At 46.6% G+C, this 17,813-nt stretch overlaps 1 protein-coding gene across 4 annotated transcripts in view; it reads right to left on the bottom strand.

The window, feature by feature from the left end:
- The window catches only part of Polr3A (RNA polymerase III subunit A), a 342,849-nt gene that overhangs the window by 91,475 nt on the left and 233,561 nt on the right, over nucleotides 1–17,813 (bottom strand). For all 4 annotated transcript variants that reach the window (XM_068379133.1, XM_068379131.1, XM_068379132.1 and 1 more), the window contains exon 12: nucleotides 1,048–1,433. In XM_068379133.1, coding sequence (XP_068235234.1) covers nucleotides 1,048–1,433 — 386 coding nt within the window. The remainder of the gene's footprint in view (nucleotides 1–1,047; nucleotides 1,434–17,813) is intronic.

Below are 17,813 nucleotides of genomic sequence, written 5' to 3'. Positions count from 1 at the left end.
GCGATGTGTAAAATGCTTTGAAAGTGATTGATTTTTACTATATTTATTTTCCTCACAAACAAACATTTAAAAAAAATGTTCTCACATTATTACACATTCTTGCTTTACGTATGTAATTTTATACATAGGACGTCCAGCAAAACTTACAAGTTTTCTTGATAATTAAGTTATTGTTCGAATAAATGTTACAGAAAAGATTATAAAGAAAATACTCAATAAACAATCCTTTTAAAAATTTATCTAAGTCAAATTAAATCAAAACATTAATATTAATTAATGAAAATACATTTAATAAATAGTGTGCATTAACCTTATTGTGTAACAGAGTAGCTGACATACAGGTTCTGACTTGGGGTAGCAAGGCAAAATGAGTTACTGGCTCTATTATTTTTCCACTCTAATATTTTCATTTTCTTTGTTAATGCATGCAGTTTCTTAACAGCACTAGAGGTATCACAAACACTTTGTACTTGCTATCATATATGTTAATTAACCATTTCAAGTTTTCAGTCAGCTAATCACCATAACTCAACTGGCAGCTGCTGTACATTTTCTACACAAAGAAATAACCACTTAGCGTTGAATACATAAACACTTTTTGAGAGAATGGATAAGTGATTGAGGCAAAAACAACAAAGCATTTATTACACAGCCAATTGCTAGAGCGACAAAGTAACCTACCTGTTATCCTGTACACTTTAAAATTTACTTATAATATCAATTTTTTTTTAAGTATTTTAATCTTTTAATTACTTTTGCACATGCTCGTATTGGCAGATGTCTGTCACTTCAACCTTTGTATGGTGGAGGGTAACTGGCTTTGGAGATTAGCCATATCATTAAAAGAACATTGAATTCAGATATATATAAATTTTCCAGTCTGTCATCAGAAGAACTTTGTTTGTTTTGTAAATTACATTTAGTCATAAAATTGTTATACTAAACTAACATATAGTGATATCTAACATGCACTAACGAAGCCTAAAAATTTCTACGATAAAACAGAGGTAAAGTTAAAATAAAGAAAAGTAAATAGCATCCTCTTACCCATCATCAAGAAGCTCCTGTTTCCTAGTCAGAAGCCCAGTTCCTGGCATGACATCTCCAATGCCAATTGAAAATCCTTGATTCATAAGGTATAGAGTAGAGAGCCTAGCAACTCTCCACATGGCATCGGCAGCATAAATATCACCATAATCCTTTTTGATGACATAAAATATATTCTTCTTAGAACCAGAGCCTAAAAGTGATTTATCGAGGGCTCCTGCTAAGAGTTCAGAGTTACGTATTATGACCCAAGCTTCATTGGAGCACAATTCCTCACCATGTGTGTAATCTTTACGCTTAGTCGTTAAATTGCACTGAACTGGAAACTTCTGGTTTGGCCGGATTATTGAACTGAATATTTGTTTTCCTGTCCACAACTGCTGGGGCTGTAATAAAAATATAACAAATGCAGTAACATGAAAAGTATGCCAAACAAAAGCAGCAATAACAAAGTTGTATTCATGATAATGCAATAACATTTCTGTCTGTTAATAAAAAATATGGATTTAGAATTTGTTGCTTCAGTAAAATCATAACATCTAAAACTACAAATTAAGATTTGGCATACTATGCTCCCTCATATTTTCACTACAGCAGAGAGGATGAGCTTAAAATTTTGACAGCCAATATGCCAAAACATAACTTTCCACTAATCAGATTAATGAAATTTGGCTTAGTGTATAAAAATGATGATGTAGAATGATAATGATGCTAGAAACAGGAATACAGTAAAAACTCATTATCTGCTTATTCCCAAACTGTTGACTCTACCAGCTTTTGAACTATTGATACCATTATAAAACAAATAGAAGCTGAAAATTCACTTAACCGCAGCCGCTAAACTGAAAGCATACTTTAAATAAAGTAAAAAATCTCTGATTCTTCCTTCTTTTCTATTTTCCTTTCCTTTACCTTTTCATTTCTGTTACTTATGGATTTTCACTCTTCATTTCAGTCTGTTTATTCCTTATACCCTTATTCCCTTTCTTATTCTGTATTATGCTCATTCCCTTTCATTGCTTATTCTCTCTTTTCTGGGGGGCCTGTGACGGCCGGTGAAAAAGGTCCTTCCTTATACCTTTCCTAATATAAATCTTCCAAATATACTAGAGAAAGATAAAAGCATGGAATGCAGAGGTTACAACCCTCGCACGAACACCTTGTAGGTGTCGTGTATTAAACAAAGGCGTGTGTAAACCACTATTCACAGGTTGTCTTCCATTTAGATAATCCCTTCATCAATGGGGAGGGCCGTGACAGGCCCTAGATAACATGGTTGAACTCCCCAACGACACCTACCACGCGCGCCCTCTAGGACATCCTTCTTTAATTGGACTTCAAGCAAGCATAGTTTTTTTGGGCACAGTGTTTTTTCGAAGAATTTCTCGTTATTTCAACATGACTGATGTTGTTACTTCACCCTTACCAATGTTAAGTACCATAGTTTGTTTTGGCAGTTTTTGACAGTACCGGGCATTTGTTCTATTTCCATTATGGTGGTTTTTAGTTTTGGAAGCGATTGTCCTGCCGAGATATCGGCAGCCATTTTGGGTATGTTCGCTTCGGTAAATTTTCTAGTTAATTTTGCCCATCTGGTACTCTGTCGGATAGGTTATATCACTTACGTTTTATGGCCTTTTATGTTATCATTAATTTTTATTAATTTTTACTATGGTATTTATTTGCTTGCAAGTCCAATTTGGACCTACGAAGAATAGCGATTTAAGATAGCGTTTTAAAGCATAGTAACGATTTAAAGCTTAGCGTTTTAAAGCATAGTAACGATTTAAAGCTTAGCGATTTAGTCTGTTAATTTGTACCCTCCTGGAGGGTTCGTTTTAGACTATATCCTTGTTTTTTGGTTACGTTGTCGTTATTCTTCGTTATTACTATTACTAAGAAAAGCAATCAATTTTATTAAATTTCTTATTTATTGTGTGATGTTAATTTTTAATATGTAACCTTGAGAGCGAAAGCATAGAGTGCTCGTTTCCTGTTCTACAGGTATGAGTTATCCTTTCTCTCGTTTTCTTTGAGTAAGAGAGGTGAATTTCCCGTTCTCCGTTTTTATACGATCACGGGTTATTCAGGCCTCTTCTCAGTATCAGAATTGATGATAGTACGTTTAATATTATAAACGATTTATTGATGTGGTTACTGTTAATATAGCTAACACTATTATTAGGTACGTTAGTGTATGAGTCATTAATTGGGGTCGTTTTATACCGACACCCTTAGCTCCGCCTTGAGTTATGCTTGGCTCCGCCTTGAGTTATGCTCCGCTATAATGGATACTCATTGGGTGAGAACTAGTTATCGTTCCGGAGCAGATTTTTGGAGTGCAACGGTGAAATCCGGCACTCGGACTCCGGCTGAAGCCTTTTACACACGAACCTTTGTCATGTTTGATCACAATTACACAGTTCAGGCCCCCGTTTTCATCGTATCTCCGGCTTCACTGGAGATAACTCATTCATTGAGGATAATGTTATCGTACCGGAGACGGTCACGATTTCACGATGACGGGCCTTTGCTACCGGACCTCCGGTAAAAACAGAGATCAAGCAGGAGTCCAGAACCGGAGTTAACAGTGTGATATCGATGAAGTTTAGAGATTCATGCTATGTGGTTACTGGTTTTTCTATTATAATTTCTTATTTTATTAAGGTGTTAGCTACTACCATACTCACACATTAATTAAGATTTAAGTGTTTCTGATTCATAAGTCAATGACAAGAATCTCAAGGAACATCCAGACTTATGTCTTCTTTCTTTTTACAGAAAGTCCGCTGCACTGCCAGGGGCTGCTCCGCTGCCTTTACTGATCCCATGGGCCATGATCTATGCCGGGCCCATGCCCATTGCGCCATATCCTTCTCTCGGGAACCGGGACAAGCCCCCTATACGATATGGTTTCCGGAGGCATGCATGCTCTGCTATGGGCTGTCAGCCCTACTCCTGAGCGAGGAGGTAAGTTGGTTCTAGTGTCCCTGTTAATATTCTTTGCGAAGAATTAATTGCTCTTTGTATATTGACTTCAGTTTTGACTTCATCATTAATTCCCTCTCCTCTTTCAGGCTGATGATGAATCTCTCAGGGAGGCGAGAGCTACTCTCCGGACTTGGGTGTCAGGGTTTGGGAGGAATGCGCCTGCTGGCGCACCCTATCTTCTTGATGGAGACATGGCTTCTCGCCTATTCCCAGGCTCTACTACTGCAGCAGTTCCACCGGAGACAGCGGCCCCGTTAATTGAAGTGATTAGAGAAACCATTCTAACTGAGGAAGAGGTTTTAGTGACGGAGGCCGAGCCCTACCTAGGTCTGGACGAGGAACCCATGGATGAGCAGGTAGGTGGTGTTGAGTTGGTGGACCCCCTTTCACCCCACACTCCTTCCTCTTCTACTTCCTTTCACGGCTTTGATAAACCTACGGCTTCTCCTCTAGGTTCCTCCATTCCTGTACGACCCAAGGTGAAGCCACTACGTACCTTTAAGCCTTCAGCTTTGCCATTATCAGTGTCACCGGTTCCGGGACCCTCAAAGGATCCTGATGTTCATATTGCTATACCTAAAACCGTGACTCCTAAGAAGTCAAAGTCTACTAAGTCCAGGGCTTCGTTAGAGGATCAAGCTCGGGAGCCCCCTTTATCCGCCGCCATGGTCAGGGATATTGTGAAAGAGCAGATACAACAATATCTTCAACAGTCTAGGGCAGACCGAGGAGCTATGACGGAGCTCAAAGATATGGTGGCAAGTCTCATCCGTTCCGGAACTCAGATGCCCCCTCCTTCAGCCCCGGACGCATCGAAGTTACCTCCCTTCGAGAAAAACAACCCTTGGAGGTTTGCCTTACATGCTCCATATATTGATGGTGCCATAACTCTAGAGGGCATAGGCACCCGTCCTCTAGAGGACTTAGAATTTTACCCTCCGGGACTAGAATTCCCATTCAACGGCTTCGTGCGATTGAAAGAACATGCCTTGGTTAGGTTAGACAAGGTACCGAAGGAAACGGTAATATTCCCTAAAGAGCAGGCCCAATCTTTCTGGGCCAGGACGTTGTCAGACTGGGGTTGCACTAATTCCAAGCTCACCCCACACAAAGGAGCCTACACCATATTTACAGCTTCTCCAGGTATTACCTTGCCTATTACAGATAAAGTGGCAGCTCTTACTTTTCAGGCTATCAAAGAAGGTTCTGCCATGCCAGCTCTTAAAGAGACCGATCCCACCTCCATGCTCATTCCGAGTACCGTTACTATCTGGGATGATGCCCCCGCTACTTTCACAGTAGGGAAGTTAGACCCAGACTGTGCCTCTAATCTGTTCTCCGAGAAGCTTCCTAAATTACCAGATATTCTTCTCAAGACTGAGTTTGAGGCACGGAATAGGTTGGCTAGGTCTCTCCACTCCATTACCTCCGTGGAGTCCCTAACCTCACTTTACCCGACCGAGACCATGTTCCGGGTATTCACAAAGAACCTGTCTCTGTCCTTCCAAATCGACTTACACGAGTTTTGTTCGGCTCGGGTTAGTTGCAGGAAGCACGTTCTTTCTGAGGCCACGATCAGGCATGAACTGAATAGGCTGATAGCTTCCCCCTGCTGGGGTAAGAACCTTTTTCCTCAGGAGGAGGTGAACAAGGTACTACAAGACGCTGCGAGAGCAAATCAAAATTTGCAAGTGAGGTGGGGCCTCACTGCCAAAAAGAGGGTTGAAGGGCAAAAACAAAACTTCTTCAGGAAGAAACAGAGGTTTGCCCCTTACAAGACGAGCCGAGGTCACTACCAACAATCGTCGATTGCCCACTCGTCTTCACAGTCTCCCACTGCTTCGTCTCCTCTACAGCCGAAACACCCTCAACAGGTGGTCTACCTCACTGCTCCCCCAGGTACCCAACCCAACCCCGTTTGGATGCCCTCACCCGCATACATCCCTAGCTACGGACCCTCAGGTCCCTTTCGTGGACACCAGAGAGGTAGCTACAGGGCTAGAGGACAGTTCCGTCAACGAGGCGGACCTAGGACAAGGGGTTCTCGAGGAGGGAAAGAACCTAGATTCACTCCCTCGCAATGATATAGTTCCGGTAGGGGGGAGACTTTACCACTTTCGAGACCGTTGGACCTTCAGTCCGTGGGCTCACAGCATAGTCTCCAAAGGCTTGGGGTGGAAATGGTCACAAGGTTCCCCTCCTCCACCAGTGACCTTCTTCCAGAGACCCACATCCATTCTGAGAGAGTACACCACCGAGTTACTACAGAAAAAAGCAATCAAACGGGTTCGATCGCTGAAGTTCCAAGGCCGCCTGTTCACAGTTCCGAAGAAAGGCTCGTCGGCATTGAGAGTGGTCCTGGACTTGTCAAAGCTAAATTCTTACATCCTCTGCGACAAGTTCCGGATGTTGACCATCTCTCAGGTACGTACCCTGCTTCCCCGTGGGGCCGTCACCACCTCTATCGATCTTACCGACGCCTATTATCACGTACCAATAGCTCGAAACTTCTCTCCTTACCTAGGTTTCCGTCTAGGCAGGAAAGCCTTTGCATTCAAAGTCATGCCCTTCGGCCTCAACATTGCACCCAGGATATTCACGAAACTGGGAGAGACGGTGCTAGAACAACTCAGGAACCAAGGGATTCAGATCGTTGCTTATCTGGACGATTGGCTTATTTGGGCTCGGTCAGCCCTGGAGTGCAACAGAGCTACAAAGAAAGTACTTCGTTTTCTCGCCAACCTGGGATTTCGGGTCAATCTCCAAAAATCCCGCCTACTTCCATCAGACCGCTTCGAATGGTTAGGCATACAGTGGGACCTTGCACGGCACAAGCTGGTTCTACCTCCCAAAAAGGTAAGAGAAATAGCTTCCAAGGTCAAGAATTTTCTAAAACACAGGCAGGTGTCCAGAAGAGCCTTAGAAAGAATCCTCGGCCTTCTGCAATTCGCCTCAGTAACAGATCGCCTATTGAAAGCCAAACTCAAAGACATCAATCGAGTTTGGAGAAAGAGAGCCACAGTACCTTTAAGAGACAAGGTCTCGAAAATCCCCTCTGTCTTGAAAATGAGATTACAGCCATGGTCCGAATCGAAGAACCTTTCCAAATCGGTTCCTCTTCAATTCCCACCCCCACAAGTGACAATTCATACAGACGCGTCTCTGAGTGGATGGGGGGGTTACTACGAACGTCAGATGTTTCAGGGCTCTTGGTCACCCGCCATGAAACACTTCCACATCAATGTTCTCGAAGCCATGGCAGTGTTCTTGACCCTGAAGAGGCTCTCTCCTCCGAGGTCGACCCACATCAGAGTAGTGTCAGACAGCACAGCCGTAGTACACTGCATCAACAGAGGAGGATCCAAGTCGCCCAACCTGAATCAGATCCTGGTCACTATCTTCACCTTGGCAGCAGAAAAGAACTGGTTCCTGTCAGCAACCCACCTAGCGGGAGTCCAGAATGTGATAGCGGACTCACTATCCAGGATGAAACCACTGGAATCAGAATGGTCTCTGGACATAATTTCATTCCAGTGGATACTCAGGCTGGTTCCGGGCCTTCAGGTAGATCTATTCGCAACTCAGATGAATCACAAACTTCCTTGTTATGTGACACCAAACATGGACCCTCAGGCTTATGCCATAGACGCATTAACCCTGGATTGGAACCATTGGAGGAAGATTTACCTATTTCCACCAGTGAATCTTCTAATTGCACAAACTACGCTCCTTCCGGGGGACAGTGGCCTTAGTAGCACCTCACTGGCCAAAGAGCAGTTGGTTTCCTCTCCTCCTCGAGCTGAAACTCCGACCCTTCCGGATTCCATTCCCCAAACTAACCCAAGTAATTCAAACACAGACTGTGTCAGATTCCTCAAGGATAGCCAAAACCCTAACTTTGTGGACTTCATGAAGTTTGCAGCGCATAAAGATGCAAACATTGACCCGGAAAACGTTCTCTTCATCGAAGCGGACAAAAGGGACTCGACAATTCGTCAATATGATTCGGCTGTTAAGAAATTAGCAGGTTTCTTAAAGAATTCAGACCACACTCGTATGACTCCGAATTTAGCCATCTCGTTCTTTAGGTTCTTATTTGACAAGGGCTTGGCAGCTAGCACTATAACTACCATCAAGTCAGCTCTGAAGAAGATATTCCTGGTTGGGTTTAACATTAATCTAGCTGATTCCTATTTCTCATCTATTCCAAAAGCATGTGCTAGGCTTCGGCCGTTGGATCGGCCACAAAAAGTCTCTTGGTCTCTGAACAATGTCCTCAAACTCGCGTCGGACACTGACAACGAGTCATGCTCTTATATCACTCTGCTTAGGAAGACGTTATTTCTATCAGCTATGGCCTCAGGTGCTAGAATCTCAGAACTAGCAGCGCTCTCACGTAACCCGGAAAACATAGATTTCCTCCCTACAGGCGAAGTACTGCTTACCCCAGACAGAGCTTTCCTAGCAAAAAATGAGGACCCGCAAAATAGGTGGTCCCCTTGGAAGATCATCTCTCTTCCCCAGGATCCTTCGCTGTGTCCAGTCACTACTCTCAGGACCTTTTTAGCTAGATCTGCCACCCGCTCGTCTGGCCCCTTATTTATCAGGGAACAAGGTGGTACTTTGACCATTCAAGGTATCAGACAACAAATCCTCTACTTCATTAAACATGCTAACCCGGAATCATTTCCCCATGCTCATGATATACGGTCAATAGCTACCTCTATCAATTACTTCCAGAACATGGACTTTGATGACCTTAAAAAATACACGGGTTGGAAGTCTATGGTTTTCAAACGCCACTATCTAAAGAACTTACAGGCCCTTAAATACCCTACGGTTGCAGCGGGGAGTCTTATCTCCCCCCATTAATCTCTGATTATTTCTTTATTCCATCTCTTCTCTCCTCCCTCCTGACCACCTCTCACACCACGTCGCCACTCTCCTGGGTGGTTCGTTAGCCCTAAGTTATTTTGCCATGTTTAATTGTTATGATTTAACTGTTATTGTAATTATCATTCCTGTAAAGTTTAGATATGCTTAGACATGTAAGGTTGATTCCTTTCACGACGGGACACTCAGGTGATCCCTAGTCCTCATATTATTTTAGCATTACATCCCCTATGCCTATGGCTAGTTTATGATTTATGTTTACTTACAGTATTATATTATTGCCTTACATGGTGTTTGTTTTCTCCTTATTATGTTATTAATTTATTGGGCTTGGAAGGCATTCTCTGGTACATTCTCACCGGCCGTCACAGGCCCCCCAGAAAAGGGATTTTGACGAAGGAAAAATCTATTTCTGGGAAGAGGCCTGTGACGCCCGGTGAAACCCTTCCCGGTTATTTGATACGGTCCCCACCCCTCTTTTTCCTTGCCAAGCCATATGTTCTTGCAGAAGGATGTCCTAGAGGGCGCGCGTGGTAGGTGTCGTTGGGGAGTTCAACCATGTTATCTAGGGCCTGTCACGGCCCTCCCCATTGATGAAGGGATTATCTAAATGGAAGACAACCTGTGAATAGTGGTTTACACACGCCTTTGTTTAATACACGACACCTACAAGGTGTTCGCGCGAGGGTTGTAACCTCTGCATTCCATGCTTTTATCTTTCTCTAGTATATTTGGAAGATTTATATTAGGAAAGGTATAAGGAAGGACCTTTTTCACCGGGCGTCACAGGCCTCTTCCCAGAAATAGATTTTTCCTTCGTCAAAATCCCTTATTCAGTATTCCCACTATATTCCATCAGTATTAACTTTATTTAATGCAGATTTTGTACATAAAAATTTACTGAATAAAACTTTATATAATTTCTTTTCAAATCTTTTACTCAACTTCCTTCATGCTTCAAATGAACCTAAAATTCACTGAACACCTGTAGTCAACCCTGCAGCAAGTAAACTACAAATAAGATATTGTCGTTTGTTGAAAAAATTTCTAAATAACTTTCTTATTTGCTAACAAAAGAATGCGCTTATTTCTAAAAGAAGGCTCTTTAAAAATATAACATGTTAGCATGCTGAACCTGAGAGAGAGAGAGAGAGAGAGAGAGAGAGAGAGAGAGAGAGAGAGAGAGAGAGAGAGAGAGAGAGAGAGAGAGAGAGAGAGAGAGAGAGAGCTCTTCTCCATATAGTACTGATCATGCAATAAAATTTAAATAATTTTTGTCATACATTTTGCTATTAAATATTATATAATCGTATAGAGAACTGAATTCAGTTTTTAAGTCTCTTTTGATAAATTTCCTTGGTAATGTCTATATAGATGAGTATTATATGACATAAGTGCCAAACAGTTAGTAGGTGTTGGTGATGGAAGTTATTGAGAATGATTGTTCTTTTAACTCAATACTGTACTATTTTACTATCATTATCATACAGGACAGTAACATGACAATCTGTCCTAAATTGTATTTTTCCTAGCTATACAGGCCCGTAATCATTTAATATAGGAATTCGCTTCAGCTCAGCTGAAACAGCCGAAGAGAAAGAAAAGCAGTCAGTTGTGCCGATTGGTTGACTGGCGGTATGGGGCGGAGCTTAGCTCCCCCCCCCCCCCCCCCCCCCCCACACCACCACCAGCCCGCTTTCCCCATTCAAACGCTTTAGGCTCAATGTGGAACATGAGAGGGGTGGTAGAGGCGGGCATTTATATTAAATGATTACGGGTTTTTATAGCTAGGAAAAATACAATTTAGGACAAATTGTCATTTGTTCCGACGTGATATACAAACCTCGTGATCATTTAATATAGGAAGACTCACTGGTTGGTGGGAGGTCTGCCTTTGCTGCTTGTGGACAGCTAACTGCCCTGATGAAGACCTGGTCTCGAATGAGAGTAGAGGACTAAATCCACCCACCCCCTGTCTCTTGATCCAACATGATGATGGTGGGGTCTGAGAGAATGGGAGCCGCCGCGTGATGTGTAAGAGCATTGCGCGACCAGAGAGCGTGAACGTAAGAGACACTCGACCCTAGGGTGACAGTGACTGGATGAAACTCCAAAACCAAAATGCAAAGGGTTTATACATCCACCGTCTTCCCTGCCTAGCAGAAGACGGGGGAGAATACTTGTAAACAAACTCTAGCAATCTTACCTGGGTAGACTTGTCTTGGTGTATAGAACTCCAAGGGAGGAGACAGAGAGAAAGGTGGATCACCTGCAGACTGCTTTCACACTGCCAGACATACCATAAAATCAAGACAAGAGACTTCCCTTTCCCAAAGGAACTGGAAAGGTCAGACAATAGCTTGAGCTGCTACCACAGGGCCAAGAACAAAGATGTCCAAGGACCTGTGCGTAAACTGCCTCAAGTAAAAGGCCGTAAAGGTGGTCTGGCATTTCCAAACGCCAGCCTTCAGCACTTGGCCCACTGCAAGATTTCTCTTGAAAGCGAGTGTGGGGGCAATGCCCCTGATCTCGTGAGCTTTAACCCTTGCTGGTGCTTGGACTCTTGAGGAAGTCTCATACGCCTTGCGGATGGTCTCACGGATCCAGAAGGATATCGTGTTCCTCGACACCTCCCTCTTGGTTCTGCCGGTGCTAACGAAGTCGTTGACATTCAGGTCTGAGATGCCGAGTTTGCTTCAGATAGCGCCGGAGACACCTGACGGGACAGAGAAGCCTCTCATCTGAACCGCCACATCCGGTAAGGAAGGAATAGTGAAGGCCTCGAACCTGGGATCGTGGATCGCTGGGTTCTGAGTCTTGGCCACAAACTCTGGCACAAAACTCAAGGAGATCGCCTTCCAACCCTCTGCGTGAGTGACATTACAGGAGATGCCGTGTAACTCCCCGACTTTATTCGCCGATGCTAAGGCTAGCAGAAAAAACAGTCTTAAGGTCAAGTGCCTGTTTGAGGCACGGCTCAAGGGTTCATACGGAACACGAGAAAGGGACCCAAGAATTAAGGTGACATCCCACTAGGGAACTCTAAGTTCCCTCGGGGGATGTGACCGTTTGAAGCTCTTAATGAGTATAGAAATCCCCAGGGCGTTGGAGATATCTATGCCCTTCAGACGGAACACCATTGCAAGGCAATGGCAGAAACCGAAAGGAGCTTATCTCTGCGAAGAAAGACTAGGAAGTCTGCGATCTGAGTCGCTCCGACTAGAGAGATACCCCTTCCACTGCACCAATCACAGAAGACCAACCACTTCCCCTGGTAGACTGAGGAGGAGGATCTTCTAAGGTACCCTGACGTCTCTCGCAGCGGGTCGCGAAAAGCCTCGCGTTCTGAGGAGATGCTGGATAGTCTCCACGCGTGAAGTCTGAGCGACTGCCCTGCTTGGTGGTACCTGTTCGACAAGGGTTGCCGACGGAGATTGGGCCAGTGTGGTAGCTCTCGCGGTGCCTCGACCAGAAGCGACAACAGATCGGGAAACCACTCCATGTGTGGCCATAGTGGAGCAATGAGAGTCATCCTAAGTCCTAGAGCTACTAGGACCTGGTACAGGACTGCGTGAAGCAAGCAAAAAGGGGGGGAAATGTGTAGCAATCCAGTAGATCCCAAGGATGTTGCAGTACGTCCTCAAACGCAGCCACAGGATCTGGTACTGGAGAGCAAAACACAGCAAGCTTGGTGTTGTGCCGTGTTGCAAAAGTCGATGCATGGTTCTAGCCAGATGTCGGGTACTCTACTCGCGACCCAAGGGTGAAGAGACCATTCTGCCCCTATTACCTGGTTTCTGCGACTTAGGGGGTCCGCCCGAACACTTCTCTTGCCTGGAATATACCTGGCTGAAAAGGTTACATGTTGACTCTCTGCCCACAGAAACACCTGCCTCGTCAACTGCTGCAAGGGACGTAAGAGCGTGGCCCTTGCTTGTTGACGTGAGCGACCACGGACGTGTTGTCGCTCATCAGCACTACCGAGTGCTCTCTCCAATGGGCCTGGAAATGAAAGAGTGCTCTCGAGACTGCCATCATTTCCAGCACGTTGATGTGCAGGTGTTTCTTCTCTTCCGACCACACACCTGACACGACCAAGTCGTCCAGGTGTGCACCCCAACCTTCCGTGGACGCGTCTGTGAACAGACGGAACTGAGGTGGAGGAGGGTTTAAGAGAAAACCCTCTCATGAGGTTCTCCTCGTTTAGCCACCAAAGGAGATCCTCCCTTACCTCACGTTCCATGAGGACAGGACGAGAGGGAGGATCGGTGGCTGTCGACCACTGCTCCTTCAGACACCACTGAAGGCAGCGGAGATGGATCCGCTCGAAAGGAACGAGCTTCTCCAGTGAGAAGAGGTGACCTAGAAGAGCTTGCCACTGGGGGGCTGGAATGCCGAGTCGATCAGCATTCCCAGATACTTCACCTTCTGGTTGGGAATGAGATTTGACTTCTCGCAATTCACCACGATCCCCAGATCGCGCCAGACTGCCAGAAGCGAGTCTCGATCCCGAATCAACTGCTCCTGCGAGGGAGCGAGAATCAGCCAGTCATCGAGGTATATCAGTATGCAGATGCCCCTCGAGTGGGCCTAAGCTGCTACCGTCATGAACACTCGCGTGAACACTTGGGGAGCTGTGCACAGTCCGAAGCACAGTACTTTGAACTGGTACACCGTGCCCAGGAAGGTGAATCGGAGGTACTTTCTAGACGACCGATGAACTGGTACAGTACTTGAAAGTACACGTCCTTCAAGTCTATTGAAAGCATAAAGTCGTACTGCCTGATGGCTAACAGCACAATGCGAACTGTTAGCATCTTGAACGCAGTTTGCTGAACAAACTTGTTCAATGGCAAAAGGTTGATGATTGGTCTCCAACCTCCTGGTGACTGATCGTGTACGACTTCTAGCGCATCCTTCTCCAACATTTCCTGGACCTCCACCTCCAAGGCCAGAGCCTTCAGGGATGTTGGAGCGTATGTGTGGAACGCTATTGGAGGAGGATAAGGGAGCCGATGAAGCACGAATGGGAGCTTGTACCCTTCGCGAAGGGTCGACACTACCCATTCCTCGGCCCTGAGGTGCTGCCACAATGCCCAATGGCCCGATAGGCATGCTCCTACCCTCCGCAGCATGGGAAGTGGAAAGCCAATCTAAGCGTTTCCCTTTTCCTTGTTTGCTCCTGTTCTTTCCCCGACGTGGCGGAGCCCCCGAGGGAGGTTGAAAGGTCTGTTTGGCAGCAGGTCTCGGCTGCACAAGAGCACGACCAGTGGTTGCTACTTCCCGTGGGCTTGGTCTGACTCCGCCTGGCTGCGGACGGTTTCGTGGGACCAGGTCCCTTGAAACTCACAGCTTGCGCCTGGTGGATAATGGAGTCCTTCAAGTCGAGGCGCCATTTATCCCGAGCGGCCCGAACTTCCTCTGGTGGAAAGAGAGAAGTTGCAGCTCTAATAGGAAAGTTCCTGAGTGCCAGGGCCTCTCCTGAACCAATCTATCTCGACAAACGAGTGGATACTGCCTCACGTTTTTTGAGGATCAGATTGGCATACTGGGTAGCAAGCTGGTCCAAGAGAAAAGCAACAGCTTTCCCACCAGACAAAGCCAGGTTCCTGTACTGCTCCATGTATTCGGGGTTAGCGAGTTTGGTGTCCTACGCGAACACTGGCTGTACCACACCAGTGGTCGTGCCACGAAGCAGCCTTGAGAGCAGCTACGGAGATGGTCTCCATAGTTGAAATCTCAGAGGCCGAGAAGGCCACCCCTGGGATTTCAAGCTCTCGACCGAGGAACCCCCAGCAAGCGCTCCGACTGCAGGGTCGAGAAGGAGAGGACAAGACACAGAGGACTCTGTGACATAGTGCCTCTTCTGTCTCTGGAGTGGTTGAGGGAGAAGCTTGTTCGAACCTCGGCCTAAGCGAGTCACCAGGTTCTGCGATCTGGTCACTCACTCAATCACTCGGTCCAGTGCTCGAGCAGCCTGTCTCAACCAGGGTAGTGTGAGGGGCGATAACTGCCTTCGGGAGCTCCCCATAGGATCTCCAAGGCTGAATACTTATCTCAGACACTACCGCAGGAGGAGCCCTGAGGCCATTAATCTCGCGCATGGGGTTAATGACCTCTAGGAACTGCAACTCCACCTTGAGATCTTCCATCTCCACGGCCGGTGAAGGCCGTGGAAGTGGCTGATCCCTTGGGTCCCACTACATCCATAGGTGTAGGGGAAGCGACATGCTGCACGAGTGATGACATCCCACATGAATACCCTTGCTCTGGTCCTAGGACCGAACCAGGCGTGTATTCAGGAGTCAAGGAAGGACCCTGGCAGGGTTCATCCCCAACGTTATGCATCGAGGTTCCCACTGTGACCGAGTGCGTGACTGGTCGCTGCGAGCCCCACGAAACTCCTGAAGGAGCTTGAGCGCGAGCGGGGTCGCTGGGAACTGCAGCACTCACACCAGGAGGTGTAGACGGGTTAGTCACGTGAGTGGTGCACGCGGCCTCACCTGTTACATGGCCAGAAAAAATGGGGGTTGGCTGCATCTCTTGCGGGTGATAAGTGCGAGAGCTAGCCTAATCGTGCACGACCAGCCCCCATGCCGCGGGCTGAGCTGCGAGCTGAGCCGCGAGGTGGCTCCGTGCCAGGCAGGAGTCGCGCGGGTCGAGTGCGTGACTGTCTGGGCCTACTCCCTGCTCACGCGACACACAAGTCGCTGAGTTGGTCCGTGTGGCTACCCCTGTGGAGGTAGTCGTGCGTACCGCGGATTCTTCACAAGAGACTACAGCTGAGATTTTTCGTGCCGAAGCCAGGACTCTCCTTTCCCCACTCAAGAGTGGTTCAATTCGAGTCTGAGCAGTAGATCAGGGGCCTGAGGACCCCGTCACCATGCTCTGGGAGACGATACCTTCGCCCTCGAGCGCGGTTGTCGTACACGGAGGCCTTGCATGAGACTCGCCGTGAACAATCCCACTAGTGCGGGGAACACGGGAATCTCGCACATTGCCCTCATTCTCCGGAGGAGAAAAGGTGTCTCGGGGCGTCCTGTCCCTTTGACTGAGACTGGCCCTCTTCACTTTCCTCTTTCCCCTGGGGGAGAAGAGTCAGAGTCAGAAGATGAAGACGAAGAGGAGGAGGAGAGAGGAGGAGGAACTAGAAGAGGAATACCGCCCAGGCTTCCTCTTCTTGTGGCCCCTCCAAGGTGCTGGAACGTTGGTCGAGGCAACAGCAGATGACACTGGACGAGGATGAACAACCTGAGCCATGTCTGTAGGAAGAGCCGTGGTCGGTGAACATGGTGAACCTGAAAAACGTATTGTATCAGCAGGAGTTTAGGAGATTTTAATTTTAACTGCTTATCAGCAGGAGATTTGGCAGATTTTGATTTTAACAGCTTATCAGCAGAATATTTGGCAGATATCACAAATTTTAAGTAATTTGTATTTTTCATAACAGTACTTACCTCGAACTACTTTCTTAGGAGTATCTGGGATCTCCTCCCAAATGACCAGAATTTTGCGTAGTTTTCCCTACCTCCGTTTTCTATAGCGGGAACCTCTGGGCGGAAAAATACGCGCCACGAGGCGACCCTGGGTCAGAGAGTGGGCTCGGCTAGGTCTCGGTCACCAGTAAGTTTATGATAGATAAGGTATCAAAAGTCCTGTAAGGCACTCGGGGCAGGATGGGTGGGCCATAACCCGAAAGTAGTTCGAGGTAAGTACTCTTACGAAAAATACAAATTAATTAAAATTTGTGATTTGTTCCAACACGGAGTACTTACCTCAAACTACTTTCTTAGGAGACTTATACTTTAGGGGGTGGGAGTGGCCTTCCGGACCGAGAGACCGTCTGGAGAAGGGAAAATGAACCTAGATAGGAGGCTAGGTTCTACTGACCCCAAAATGGAAACAAGAACTAGGGAAAACTACGCAAAAACTATCATAGTGTCTAAGTAACTCACCTCTGTAAGAGTCTTCGGAGACGAATACATCCAACTGAACATGTTCCCCATGGTAGGAGAAGGGATCAAGGGTAATAGAAGGGTGATAAGGGGGAAAGCTAAGGAAGGAACCTGTGTCTCTTGGACTTACCTCCCACGGCTTCCCCGGGGCTACGCCTTTAAATCTTCTGGAGCACAGAAATGACGGGACCACTCAAAAAACCATCCAAAGATTTCCTAAAACAGTCCTTTAGGTAGTGAGCCGTAAAGGTGGACTGTCTGGACCAAGTGCCTGCCTTCAGGATCTGGCCCACTGCCATGTTCCTCTCGAAGGCCAACGAAGTACTCAGGTCCCTAATATCATGGGGTCTAGGCTTTTCCGGAAGGGAGACTCCTGAGCTGTTGTAAGCTCTCATAATTACCTGCCGTAACCAGAAAGAGACCGTATTCTTGGAGACTGGCTTCTTCACTAGCCCCGAAGAGACGAACAGACTCTTGATCCCAGGACGAAGCCTGGATGTCCTCTCCAGGTACTTCCGCACTGCTCTGACTGGGCACAGTAACAAGTCCCTTGGGTTGTCCGAACGCGGGATCGCTGGCACTGAGAACCCCTCGAACCTAGGGTCCCAGTAAGCTGGGTTCTGAGTCTTGGCTACAAAACTGGGTAAGAATCTAAGTTGCTTCTCGCCACCCTTTCGAGTGCGAGACCTCGTATGGCAACCCATGGAGCTCACTTACTCTCTTCGCCGACGCAAGGGCTAACAGGAAGACTGTCTTGAGGGTGAGCCCCTTTGTCCAGAATGTCTTTGAGGGGTTCGAAGGGCGGCTCTGACAGGACTTTCAGAACTCTAGCCACATCCCCCTGGGGCACCCTAGAGGCCCGGGGAACACAACCGTTCGAAGCTTCTGATGAGCATCGAGATTTGCCTGGAAGCTCCTAGATCAATG

The sequence above is a fragment of the Palaemon carinicauda genome, chromosome 8, assembly GCF_036898095.1.
Source record: "Palaemon carinicauda isolate YSFRI2023 chromosome 8, ASM3689809v2, whole genome shotgun sequence".
Taxonomy (NCBI): Eukaryota; Metazoa; Arthropoda; class Malacostraca; order Decapoda; family Palaemonidae; genus Palaemon; species Palaemon carinicauda.
Note: the sequence above shows the minus strand (reverse complement) of the source record. Positions and strands in the feature narration are given on the sequence as shown.